The sequence below is a fragment of the Bubalus bubalis genome, chromosome 8, assembly GCF_019923935.1.
Source record: "Bubalus bubalis isolate 160015118507 breed Murrah chromosome 8, NDDB_SH_1, whole genome shotgun sequence".
Classification (NCBI taxonomy): Eukaryota; Metazoa; Chordata; class Mammalia; order Artiodactyla; family Bovidae; genus Bubalus; species Bubalus bubalis.
The window spans coordinates 47,909,114-47,923,527 of record NC_059164.1 but is presented as its reverse complement, the minus strand read 5'-3'; the positions used below and the strand labels follow the sequence as shown (position 1 = coordinate 47,923,527).

Sequence of the window (14,414 nt, the reverse complement as noted above, 5' to 3'; positions counted from 1 at the left end):
ACATAATACAGTTATCAATAAGGTTTTATTTAGGTGTATAGTTTTATTGTTTTTTGTTTGCTCCCTTTGTTTTCTTATTTCCTCTTTTCTGCCACCTTTCAGATTATTTGATTGTTATTTTTTTGAATTTCACTTAAGTTTGTTTCTTAAATCTATGTCTATATCTCTTTGTGATTTTTTTTTCAATTGTTCTTCTGTGGATATATGCATTCTTAACTGCCCACAGTCTTTTAGAGTTAATATTGTACCGTGTCATGTAAATATAGAAACTTTGCATTAATTGAAGTATATTTACATCTACTTGCATGGGGTATCCTTTTTTTATTTTAAAATTTCCATGTTGGTTCTTTTTTACATTTTAAATCATTCTGTTGAGATTTCCTGTTATTTATGATGGGCATTTTTTTCTTTATCTCATTGAGGTTCTTGCCTGATAACTGTAGAGTGGAGCATTTCAGAATTGGCAACTATTGATTGTCTTTTCCCTTTAGAATTGATAACATCTCCTCAGTTCAGTTCAGTCACTCAGTCGTGTCTGAACCCCATGGACTGCAGCCCACCAGGCTTCCCTGTCCTTCACCAGCTCCCAGAGCTTGCTCAAACTCATGTCCATCGAGTTGGTGATGCCATCCAACCGTATCCTAGCTTTTTGTTATTTAGTCATTTTAATATATCCTAGACAATGTAAACATTATGTTTTGTAGACTCAGTATTTTTATATATTGCTCCTATAAATATGTTGACCATTTCTTTAGCAGATAAGTAGCTTGTTGAGACTCAGATTATACACTTTCAGATCTGCAGTTGGCCATGTTGAAGATCTCAGTTCTTTAAGCCTTAGTTGCAAGCCACTTGTTGTTTGCTTTGCACACACATGGTTGAATCAGCTGAAGACTAGTGCTGAGTTCACACGTGGAAAAATAGGCTTGTTTCTTCTGTGGCTCTCTCCTCTCTGAAGTTCTCCCCTTACTCTCAGCAACCCTGGTTGAACCACGGCCCCTTCCCATGTTCCTTTGACCTGAAAGACCTGAAAGGTTTGGTTTGATTTTTCTCTCAGCATTTTAGCCACCTAGGCTTGCCACTACCATGACTAGTCACTCTCATTGCAGAGGCACAAAAAAGGAAAACTCACTCTCTTCTGATTGTTATATATTTCCACACTCCTCTAAAACTACTTGCTTTTTTTTTTTCCATCTCCAGAAGCCTCCAGTAGGTTTTTTGTTTTGTTTTTGGTATTTTTCTACAATTATGTGTAGGAGGATCTGTAGTTAGGCACTCACTCCTTCATACTGTGTAAAAACTTGCCCTTCCTTCTTGAAATCTCCTGTCTATTTATTTTCACTATATTCCAGGATCTCTCCTTACTTCTCTGCCCAGTGGCAAAGAATAACCAAAAGCTCATTGGAGTCAAATGCACCTAGAAAATCCCAGCTTTTCCACTTGATGGCTTTGGATAACCTTCTTAACTTGACTTTAGTTTCCCTGTCTACAAATTACTTTAAATTCCTCATCAGTAAGTTAGAGATTCTCTTAATTCTTAGAGGAAGGAACAATTGAATTTTCAGTGGCATGGTTACCTGTGAAACCCAAAGCCCAGTATCCAGCATGTGACATCTAAATAAGTACTGAAGTGAAAGTGAAAATGAAGTCATGTCCAACTCTTTGCGACCCCATGGACTGTAGCCTACCAGGCTTTTCTGTCCATGGGATTTTCCAGGCAAGAATACTGGAGTGGGTTACCATTTCCTTCTCCAGGGGATCTTCCCGACCCAGGGATCAAACCCGGGTCTCCCGCATTGGAGGCAGACGCTTTAACCTCTGAGCCACCAGGGAAGCCTATTCCTCTTAATCCGTCAAGGGCTCCTCTTCTGTATGACATGCAAATGATATTCCTTACTCTATGAACTGTCCTCTGGGATCTCAGTGACTCATTTGGCTTCATCTTCTCTCTTAAAAGCCAAAGACAACCATATTTAGTTAAAATGTATTAGAAACTACAACTGTGAGGCCCTCAGTCCCTGCTAGAGAGCCCATGTGGGTTTCCCCATAAGTCCTTCCAACTTGTGTCCAAAACTGAGCTCAGTATTTCCTCCCTCCATCCCTAAATCAGCCAATTGCTTATGCATTTACACATTCAGTTGATAATGCCACCAAGTCGTTAACGGAGGAAAAAAATCTGAGTGTACCCTTGCGTCTTTCTGTTCCGTATTTCTCCCATCTGATTCCCAAGCCCTCTGTTCTTTCCCAGTGTCTCTACCTCTTCTCCTCATCTCTGTTCCTGCTGCCTCTGATTGGTTCAGGCACTCACCACTTTGCATCCTACTATGTCCTCTTGCCTTTAGTCTAATATATCCAGTCTGCTGTCCCAGCATGATTTTTCCCAAATTCAAATCTTTAACCACATTTTGTTTTGTTTTTTCCCATTGCTTAAAATCCATCGTTGGTTTCCCAGTCCCTTCAGGATATATTCCTGTCTCCTTAGCAGCCTGCACAAAGTACATCTGCTCTGTCTCTCTTCCACATCGGCAACCACCGCATACTCTGTTAAACTCCTTACAGTTCCCCAAATGTGTAACCTTCCCCAGGCTCCTGTGCTCTTGACATATGCTCCCCCCAGTCTCACACCCTCCCTCCCAGCACATACACTTAGCTTTTAACCTATTTTAACCTTTGAAAATTCAGTTTGCACAATACCTTTTGTTTTTTAATCCTCTAAGTATAATTTGGATGTCTCTCCCATGTTCCCTATCAACTTCCCTGGTGGCTCAGACAGTAAAGCGTCTGTCTACAATGCGGGAGACCCAGGTTTGAGCCCTGGGTTGGGAAGATCCCCTGGAGAAGGAAATGGCAGTCCACTCCAGTACTATTGCCTGGAGAATCCTGTGGACAGAGGAGCCTGGTAGGCTACAGTCTATGGGTTCACAAAGAGTCAGACACGACTGAGCGGCCCATGTTCCCTGGCTCTCAGAGCTCTCATAACACCACAGCTTATCTGTTGTCACTAGATTGTGAGCTCCCTGAGGGCACACTGTATGTATGCGTACACACAAACACTCTCTCTTCTATCTTGTTTCATTTTCATCCTTTATTTCTGAAAGGAGAGCCAAGGGATTGTGGGGCAGAAGGCTTAGAGAGAAAACACAGAGCCCATGTCTCTGTCAATCCTGTGTACATATCTTTATTTTTATCAGCAAATTAAGGCTTGAGATGACATTTAGGAATCTTATGAATAAGGATCCTATTTAACCTTTTTTCATTGATTTCAATTATTTGTATGAGCCAAAGTCATCCATCTTCCTTGTATGTAATCATGATTGAAGCATATATAATATACTTAAATTTTAGATTTTGAAAGTTTACTGAGGCCCAGTCATATTTTCACGTAAAAACCATAACTGTGGCCTAGGATCATAATATAACTGATGAGTATACTTCATTGCTACTGCTGCTGCTGCTGCTGCTAAGTCGCTTCAGTCGTGTCCGATTCTGTGCGACCCCATAGACGGCAGCCCACCAGGCTCCGCCATCCCTGGAATTCTCCAGGCAAGAACACTGGAGTGGGTTGCCATTTCCTTCTCCAATGCATGAAAGTGAAAAGTGAAAGTGAAGTCACTCAGTCGTGTCTAACTCTTAGGGACCCCATGGACTGCAGCCTACCAGGCTCCTCCATCCATGGGATTTTCCAGGCAAGAGTACTGGAGTGGGGTGCCATTGCCTTCTCCGGTATACTTTGCAGTAGAACAGTTTCTCAACCTTAGCACTATTGATGTTTTTGGCTGGATGGTTCTTTGTCATGGGGGACTGTCTGTTGCATTGTAGGGTGTTCAGCAGTGTCTCTGTCCTCTTATTTACTGGATGCTGGAAGCATACCCCTCCCCCACCCCAGCCATGACAATCAGAAGTGTCTCTAAACATTGCCAGGTGTTCTCTGGGGAGCAAAATTGCCCCCAGTTGACACTCACTGCTGTCAAACTCTAAATAGAAATCTGATCCACGAAATGCCTAACTGTTCTGCCCTTTGAGAGTCATTAATATATTTATTATATCCAGTTTGGTCTAAAGCATATGATGTTGCTCCAGTTTTGAAGAATTACTTTTGGTCTTGCCTCAGTCTTTCCAGAAACTTTAAAAAATGTGTTCATATTATCTTTGCTTCATGAGTGACATTACCCTTCTCTTCTCCTTTCTCCAGAGGCTCATTTGAGTGTTAAACTTTTTGAAAATATGAGAAAAGTGGGGGAGTTGAAATTTTTCAGTGCTGTGTTCCACATATTTTAAACTTTAAAAATCATTACTGACAGCAGTTATGAGAAGAGCAGACTTCTGTTGGGTTATTATAGTTAAACTGTATATAGTCTGAATTTGATATAATGTGAAAACTTTTAGTCAAAATGCTTCTCACAGCTCAGATTTTTTTGTGTTTGATCTATTTAAATTTTGCCTCTTCTTAATCTTCTTTTCAGGCGATCTATGTTCTTATGGGAAATGCTGTGCAACCCTTGCTGACTTCTGTGGGTGACGCCATCGAGGCTATCATCATCACTATGCATCAAGAAGATTTTTCTGGGTAATGACTTCCAGCCAAAGGTTTTGCTAACCTTCATAGCATTTGTTTTTCATTCCCACCTCCACCTCTACTCTCTACTCTCTAAGTCTCTACCATCTAGACCATCTTGAACCTTGTTCCTCTCGTGATGGAGTTGGCCTCCACCCTTATCCTACTTTATTCGTTGTGCACCATTAACTGATTTTTTTCAGTCTTTATTGTCATCATTTGTTTCCTGTTATTCAGACATGGAACCATTAACATCTGTGGGACTCAGCTTGTTATTAATACTTCAGGACGCTTGGTACCATCTTGTTTTTGCAATTACATTTTTTTCCTTCCTTCTCACAAATAGGCTGTGCTTGAGCCTTTGGTGTTGGTATGGTATTCCTTGTATAAAATGTCCTGTCGCTATTGCTCTGCTAGTCTGATTCCTACTATGACTTTGAGGGGAAGATCCTGCCCAGCGCTCTGCAAAAAAATGATTTTCCTTCGTCAGAGTCTTAGTGCAGTCTAATGTGGTCATATCACTCCTAAACACTCCATAAACACTGGTATTATTCCGTAGCTATTTCATATGAACTGCTTATCCATATCTATGTTTTTGAAAATAAAAATCATAGTTCCTAGCTTAGTGTTTACTGAAATCTTTTTAAGTAAAATGGTTTTGACTTAGTGTATTAGAAAACTGGAGAATTTGAAACAGTTTGCACATGCTCAAAGTGATTTTAAAAAACATACTTTAGAACTAAACATTCATATATTTTGTATGTAGATATATATTCTTTAGTTTATAGTTAATTTTTATTTTTAATTGCCTTGTTTCTCTATATTCATGTTGTTTAATAGAGTACCTACTTTACTGAATTTCTAGCCATTGGTCTATCTGTTTATGGAAAAATTATGTGACTATTGCACTTCTTTTAGTTTTTCAGATCACTTATTATTTCATTATGAAAGTATCTTTTGAAAGGTGAAAAGGTCAGTCTATTTTTAATAATAATGTGAAGCACAGAATGGTAAAGTGGGTTCTACACAAAAATGCTGTACTATTTGGATACAGGAATATGAGACTACTGATTACCAGCATTTGGAAATACATGAATTTTGTTCAAAAGTGATCTGAAATGTTCCAGTTAGACCAGTCATCATTACCTCTGCAAAGGAAGCAAAACTGAAGTAATTTTTAAAGGCTTGTTCTAAGAGTCGTTAGATACTTCCTTCAGTAATTGTGTTAATGAGCCACGGCTGGTGCCTGCGGATAACCGATTAGGTATTAAAAGTTGGTTTCCCAAAGAGATATGTTTTTGTTAGTTTGCTTAAATACCAGTGAACCAGATTGGTCCTTTGTCTGATAGGTTGCCCCTAGGAGGACCCTAGGTCCCTTGACGTGGTGGACAAGTACGTCAGAGGAGGGGAGAGCACACACAGACCCCAGAATGACTGGTGCTGCTTCTCAGGCATGCATTTGTTTATAGGCCTTCTGCCTTCTGCCTCTATGCAGGCTCTTATTGCAAAGACCCTGACATTTCTGCTCACCTTTCTGCTGCACTTTATCACTTGAGAATCTCTTACTAAAAACTTTTGACATAGCTGGGAAAACTGAGTTTTAGCAATCGCCAGGCAAGGTTTATATTCTAGTAAATTTAAATCAGGCTTCTAATCCACACTGAAAATTGGTGATAACATATTTCAGAATTTTGTCTAATAGAGCATTTTACTTATATTGACACATGTTTATGAAACTTGTTTTAGTGAGTTATTTTCCAGTCCTCAAGGAAATCATATCACCTGGCCAGCTTAAAATTCTTAAAGCAGTCCTCCAGAGTAGTACCAAGAAAATGACAGTGCTTTTGATAAAGCATAAGAAGGTTAGAAAGAGATTTGGTGCCTTCCCCCCCGCCCCCAATATAGCCTTTTAGACTGATAAAATCTGAATAAAGATAGGCCATGATGGTCTGAATCTGGCAAAACCAAACCCCATGTGAAGATTGCCATCACCGACTGAGGCTGTCCCTTTGCTCTGTTCCAAGCAGCACTCCGGCCCATGATACTGCAAACACCAGTGTTCCACTGGGCCCCTTCCATGGCCTTGCCATAGTTAGGATGCTGTTCCTTACACCCAAAGAAAATCTCTTCCTGCTAGAACCTAGCCTGTTTTCTCTATTTATATCTGCTTTCTGGAAATGCAAGACCTTCAGTTAGCATTCCACTTATAATAACCATTGTTGTATTTTAAAATAATTAAGTTCACCTCATTCTCTTGCTCTAGGCGTTTGAATCATGTCTGTTGTTCTTCCCTAAACCTTTGCCAATTTCGCTACATCATTCTCAGAATATGATTTATTTTTTGAAAGATACAGCATTATATAGCCAGTGATCTCATTGGCTCTCTAATTAATATCAGGTGATTTCTAATTTTGACATAACTCTTCTTTCCTATAAATGTTGCACATTCTTTTCATATATTCTTTAAAGAGCAATTATAGACACTTATGAATTATAAATAGTATTTCATGGAGCATCAGCTGGCATCATCTGTTGATCCAAATTAAAGCCTTTCCAAACATCTTCTGGGAAGAAAAAATTGCATACCATGTGTACTGTTACATAACCAGTTCCACAGTCAGAATTCTGCTATTGGACTGATTGGATTAAATAGCACAAGAGCAGAGATATTTTTGCCAAGAATTTGTTTGGGGAAGGCAGTGTTTTCTGTTGCTACCGAGTGTAAAATCCTGTTTCAGTATCTAATATTGATTTATTCACTAACCAGGCAAACCATGTGAGTGGATGGAGAATTGTAAAGCTGGAAGAGTCCTTGAGAGGTCAGAGTGCATAAGGCATTCTGTGAATCATCCAAGACAGATGGTTGTTGGTTTCATTCTTCATAGTCTTTCAGTAAACAGATTCAAAGATTGCTTCAGTCGTCTTCCTAGCATCCTAAATCAGGCTTTAAAATAAGATTTAAACGTTGTATGATGCTTTTTAACTCTTAACAAAAATAAACAATTCCTTTTCTACCATTATGGAAAAAAATTGCTTAGGAGTGAAATGGCAGGCAGAGGGGGAAAGGAAATGTCCAAGAGTGCCTTTTAGTGAACTGGCTGATTTTTTTTTTTTTTTTTTTTTTCTTTTGCAGATCATTACCCAATTCAGGAAAGCCTGATGTTCCCTGTTCTCTCTACATGAAGGAGCTTCAAGGTTTCATTGTCAGAGTTATGAGTGACTACTTTAAACACTTTGAATGCTCGGATTTTGTCTTTGACAACACTGAAGCTATTGCCCAAAGAGCCATCGAACTTTTTATCCGCAACGCCAGTCTCATTAGACCTCTTGGTGAAGGTGGGAAAATGCGACTTGCTGCTGATTTTGCACAGGTAAAAAGGGAAAATATTTCAACCCCAGTATTATCCATTTAAATAAAAGACCATCTGTGTATTATTCAGTGTTTTAAAGAATTGAAACATGAAGAAAAGTAAACCTAAACTTAATAGGTAAAAAAGGAAAGAATTTAAAGGTACTTTTGTACAAGATATTTTTTTTACTTTAACAAAAGAATCACTCCTCTTTGATAGTTCAAGGTACATCAAGTAGCTCATTCCACAGTAACATAGCATTTCCCATTTTTCATAATATGGGACTTTCTGACGATTTTATTATTCTACCACGTCAATAATGATAAGAATAACTGATTAACCTTGTTGGAAAACAATGAAGAGAATGAAATTTATCCTTCAAAGAGTGGGAAAGGACAGTCTGCTCTCATGTAAAGAGGAGCTCCAACACATGTGTGGTCCTCCAGGGTCAGCTCAGCATTCCAGGGCAGGTTCTAATTCGTTTACATATACAGAGGTCCAGGTAGATTGTTTGATCCTCATCTGTTAAATAAGAATACCTTTCTTATGCATGGCCAGCCTTAAAGTCATTCCACACTATCCGATGTGAATGAAGTAGAGTCACATTAAAATAGCAGAATAATAATCAGCTCTTATAGAAAGGTTTTTTTTTCCTTTGTCTTTTAGACAGACTTTTAAAAATCCTTATAAATATAGTATCAGAAGCAGATTAGAACTACCTCACACATCTACTTTCATTAAAAAAAAAAATTAGAAACAAATAATTCATATTTACATAGCATGTCAAAGGTGAACTCATTTTTTAAGCCTTTGAAAGCTGTTAGCCCTCCTGGTCTAAACAGTAATCCAAATGGATTATTCCCAATGGTGTGCCCCATCCTCCCTGTTTATAAAGGTAGACAAGTTGTAATGTCCCTCCTCTTTATTCCTGTGTGTATCTAGGAGCAAGTTGTGGTTCATCATTCCTACTCCCAGGAAAGAATGTGGTGGGCTACTTACACCAGGCAGGGGTTTTAGAGGCTCCTCCGCACCCAGCAGTTACAACAAGATACATATCCTGATGTTTCAAGAACAGGCTGTCTGCATGTTAATTGGTCTAGAGTTAGTCATTTTCATCCCCAAATGATATGCCCGAGACCACTAAGTCAGAGTAAGGAGCCTTCCTTTGTGAAATACACCTTTAGTAACCTCAGCGTGAGAATACTTGTAAGTGTCACCTTTGTGTGGCTCCTTTTACCTTTCCCATTTTTGTCAACTTAGTTCTTAGGCACCTGTACATTTTGTTGTTACAAGTAAGCTTCAGCTTAAAGAGAATTATATGTCATGTCATACTTGTGGGTATGACAAATTTATTGGGGTTACAGGGGTTACAGGCTGATTATCAAATGAAAGCACAGTGATGTACCAAGACCTGCTCATATTTGTTAAAAACACTGTGAGCTGTACCCCAGTGAGTGTCTGTTCTTCTTTCCCCCTTTCCTCCTTCATTTTGTTTTTCTTTCCCCGTCCTCTTCTCTCTCCTGGGCTCCCTCCCCACTGGTTTATTTGCATTCTGCTCCAGCTGGTTCTTGAGTCTCTTTCCTGGAGGCGGCACTTCAGGTCCAATTAGAGTGGCAGCCGAGCAGGGGATGGCCGACATGAGAGTGCTGCGGGAAGAAGGCTTTTTTTTGTTTGTTTTAGTGATATATCCCCTTACGAGTCCCGGGAGCTGGAGAGTGCTATCGCAGCCAGCACCTGCTTAAAATGCCTAGCTTCCAGGGGCAGGATTGAGCTTCTACCTTCCTTGAACCACACATTCAGAATTTTATTTGGCATTTCCTTCTTTCTGAAGACATGTTGCCCATAAATCAGACCTTTTTCTAGGTCGCTTCTCTTAAGATAAATGAAACACATCAGTCGTTATTATATACTAATATTATGCACCAGGGCCACCTCTGCTTTCCATCTCTTCCTCAGTGTTCGAGTATGTTTCCCAGCCTCGCGTGACACTGGTGGCTGCACCCTCTGTGGGCTGATGCCTTCACTCCTGGACAGCGTCCCTGCTTCACAGCACCCTGCCCCTCACTGTGCGGCGTCTTCCCAGCCCTGCGGGTCGTGGGCAGTGGAATGACAGGCACAGGCACTTTGGAAGTTAGTCGTGGGTATGGCCAGTAGCTTTGGCAAATATTATCCAGCTATTGTATCCTCCCCTATATTTTACAAATATTAAAGTGAGTTTGGGGCTTTCATTTCATTTAATGTAGTTTCTTACCACAACTACAATTATGTGATATTCTACCTCAGCTTTTGTACTTGGTTGGAAATATTTTTCTGAGGTAAATCAAAACACTTAGATGGCATTACCCTGACATTTATATTCATGACAGACATCACCTGGGACTAGAAAGCCTTTTGGCTGCCTCATTACTGAAAGTTCTATCAACTTGTATTCAAAATTAAATAAAACCATAGCGGCTATTGGAATCAAGAACACACTTATCCTTGATGGGTTTCAAAAAAAGTTCTTTTGATAAAAGTGCCTGCTATTCTGGCATAAATAACAGAGAACTCAGAAGAGAGTAGTTTGGGATTACTGATTATTTGTCATCAAGTCCACTTTGCAAAGGCAGATAATGATATATTTTTAAAGATTTATGTAGGAATCCTAACTTCTCCTCACTGGCACCATTACACAGGTGAAAGAGAAAATATTTTCAGGGAGCCATCTGGTGGGTTCATGATGAGGAACGTGCCCAGCGCATAGCCCCTTAGGAATCAGGTCATGGGCATGAGGTGGTTTCCTCATGGTAATTAATTCCCTACTGTGACCACATGGTCTCTGGGTTTACACTAATCACACAGCAGTCCTCAAGCACTAGGCTTGTCCAAGCCACTGGGGTTCTGCTGATTCAGAATCTCTCTGGGGACCTGTCCACACTGTCCTTTGAACCACACATTCCCCTCTGCTCCTCAGTTGTGTTTCTTTCCCAGAGAGAAGGATGATGGTTTTTTTTAAAACATTAACATTTTATGTATTTATTTTTGGCTGTGCTGGGTCCTCGTTGCTGCGCAGGCTTTTCTCTAGTTGTGGCGAGTGGGGGCTTCTCTCTAGTTGCTGTGCCTCTCATTGCAGTGGCTTCTCTTATTTCAGAGCACAGGCTATGCCGCTGTGGGCTCAAAAGTTGTGGCTCCTGGGCTCTAGAACACAGGTTCAATAGTTGTGGCCTGGGCTTAGTTGTTCACTGCATGTGGATTCTTCACAGATCAGGGATCGAGCCTGTGTCTCCTGCATTGGCACACAAATTCTTAACCACGGCACCACCAGGGAATCCCTAGAGAAGGATGACTTTTGACGTTGGCATTAAATTATTTACTCAGTGGCACTCTGAGCAGTTTCTGTTTATTTCTGGTTCCCTTTAAATATATATTTATATCTCTCTTGCTTTTTGCCTGAAAATTATAAATTTGGGGAAAAATCCGCAAATAATCAAGATTCTAATTCCTGTTGCCTCTTCTTCTGAACAGTTGTCAGGGCAGAAATGCCCAGGAGTATCTGAAGATGCCCTGTGGTTAGCCAGATGTCCGCGGTGGGCATGGAGTAGCTCTGTAATTAGTTAACCGTGCCTGCTGCTCACTGTTTGTTGCCTCCAAACAGGAGAGCTGGAGAGAGGCAGCTGCAGGTGCCGTTTGTGTCCACAGCTAAGGGCAGAGTCACGCCTCTAAAAGGAGCATTCCTGCCCTTCAGAAGCATGGCCTTTATTGTCTAGTGGAACTCTGGCAGAAGAAGGTGGTCTTTAGTACCCTAGGGGTCCTTGATGGATGAAAAACTTATGTTAAACATTTAACATTTTGAAATTGTCATATGGCATAGAAATCTCCTGCAGTCATCAGAGATGACACAGCCATGCGAGGTCATATTCTCATACTGTAATTTTCTCCTAGCTGTTTTATTTAACATTCAGTCCTGCTCAAGTGCTAAGGCAAAGGTTGTTTGCTGTAATCTTTGAAAATGATAAATCCCACTGGGGTAACTAAAAAAAAATCGACAAATTTCAGTGTGTAAAAAACAATTATAAATGCACCTCCACAGAGAAACAGACAGGCATAGGTACATGTTAATCACATTTTTACTTTGTGCTCACTGTAAAATAAGTACCACATTCTGTAGGAAACCAGAAACTCCTATCTAGTGAATAAACTAAATAGGACCCAAGGAGCAGCCCATCGCCCACTGTCTTCAAGAACATTGGCTTGAAACTGCTCTCTTTTGTAATGTTGGAAAGAATCTGACTTTTCTTCGTCAGATTTCTCCTTTTATTTACTTATTATTTTGTGTTTTAGAAAGTTTGCTGACCACGTAAGGTTTCCCTCTAGGACATACAGTACACTCGGTGTCTTCTGTATGCTGAGAGAGAAATCCACCAGTCACGAGTCACCCTCAAGACCATCTGAAGAAAGGAAGCTGCTTTGTAATTCTCCCCTGACACTCAGTTCACACAGCTGATTTCACACTTGTTTGTTGTTTCTCTTAATAATAATCAATCTGCGTGTGCATCTGTGTTTACACACAGAGATCTCTCATAAGCTAGATGAGTGAAGATTATATTATTTAAATAAATATTTATCCTCTTCAGTAAATTTAAGAACTCCTCAGAGGTAAGACCGTCTAATTCATCTTCTTATCTCCATGTCTAGTTTGGTGCCTGATAATTAGTAGGGAGTAAAAAATGTTTCTCAAATGAGTGAGTACATCTCCATGGTCTTCCAATGGCAAGAAGATATGAACAGTTTTTCAGAAAGATGGCCAGCAAGACAGATACCCCATTTTTCATTCATATGTTTTTCTTGAAGAAAGATGTTGATTTACCAGGGCGCAGGCTTTTCTCAGAAATTTTCTAAACTATTCTTTACCAGAGCTCTGTTCATAGCAAGTATAGTGAAATGGCTTACCATCTGCCATATATGCAAAAACTTCGCGTATGCACTTGGTAGGTAAAGAACAGGTAACCTAAAACTCCAATTAATGACAACATTTCCAGTCAAAGGAAGAAAATAAAGAGAAGTAGTAGTTGCTGAATTCTTCAGTCAGGAAGCAAATTAATCCACTAACAATTTAAAAGGGGGAAATTTTTTTTTTAAATGATAGTAATTGCTGACACTTAATAAGCACTTACTGTATGCCGTGCACATAGTGCTTTGTGAAATTATCTGTTTTGTTTGCGTAATTTTATGATGGGTATTATCTGTGTTTGACAGATGAGGAACTTGAAACATAAAGAGGTTAAGCCCAGAGCCACACAACTAGTCACTGTAGATCAGAAACTGACACACATGTGCTGCCTCCAGAGTCAGTGCTTTTAATCACTTTTCACCAGCCTGGTGAAAACTGTCATCATTTCTGTTTAATAGAAAAAGACTTGTGATGCTCACTTAAAGTACAGACACATAGGCAGTCTTGAAAACATTTCTTTTTCTGATTTTTCAATGGAGAAAAAAAATCTAAACTTTCTCCTCATACACAAAACTGCTTTTCTATTCTTGAAGGAATTATCTTATGACCTTTTTAGTAAATAAATGCAAAAGCTATCTAAGTTCTTGCCTTTTAATAAACTTGACATTCAAAACTGCCTTACAGTGCAGATCCAATTAAGTTTACTTCAAGCTACAACTTTCTGTGATCCAAGTGGGTCCCCAGTTCACTTCAAGATTCTGATATAAAAAGCTATGGGATATCTTTTAATATTTCAGATGGAGTTGGCTGTGGGTCCATTCTGCAGAAGAGTATCTGATTTGGGAAAGTCCTATCGAATGCTGAGGTCATTCAGGTGAGGCATATTCTGTTATCACTGTTAATATAACCATACCCTATTAGCAGATAAATCCTTTCCTATTCATGTTGATCTACGCAAAATTGCCATTATTCAACCATTTTGTGGTTTACAACAAACAATGGCATTTTCATGTGGTTCATCTTGAAAGTTATCCAAACCAGAAATTTATAATGTTATGTTCAATAATTTGTGTGTGTGTGTGTTGCAGTTCAGTTGCAGTTCACAAGATTGAGCTGTTAAATTTTTTATTATGCTCTTCCTAGAGGAATTTTTAAAATTCTCCATTCTTACAGAAATATAGTGAATAATACCAGGCAGTTCATAACTGTATAGACATCTTTTTCTGAAAATGTTATTGGTTCATTTATCATTTCCAACCCAGTCTACTTCTAAAAAGGTCATAGGTTGCATGCCATTAAAAAAAACAAAAGCAAACTATTAGATAGAGTATTGAAGAACCGAGTTTAGTGTTGAAATGCAGAGAATGACTGTAAATGTAGTAGATACTTTAGGGTCACCATGGCTAGTGCAATTAAACACAAAATTTGGGATTGAGCTTCCTAGAAATCAATTCAAAAAGAAAAATGAGTTAATTCAAACCCATGATCTAAGAATGTATCAATTTAACAGGAAAATCCTTTTCAGTGCTGAATACTTAGGTAGACCTTTTACCAACTCAAATTTTAAGGACCATTGAAT

At 39.3% G+C, this 14,414-nt stretch overlaps 1 protein-coding gene across 2 annotated transcripts in view; it reads left to right on the top strand.

Annotated features, from left to right (window-relative positions):
* The window catches only part of COG5 (component of oligomeric golgi complex 5), a 285,394-nt gene that overhangs the window by 250,485 nt on the left and 20,495 nt on the right, over window positions 1-14,414 (top strand). For both annotated transcript variants that reach the window (XM_044946598.2, XR_006552749.2), the window contains exons 17-19: window positions 4,464-4,567; window positions 7,689-7,926; window positions 13,633-13,709. In XM_044946598.2, the coding sequence (XP_044802533.2) occupies window positions 4,464-4,567; window positions 7,689-7,926; window positions 13,633-13,709 (419 nt within the window). The remainder of the gene's footprint in view (window positions 1-4,463; window positions 4,568-7,688; window positions 7,927-13,632; window positions 13,710-14,414) is intronic.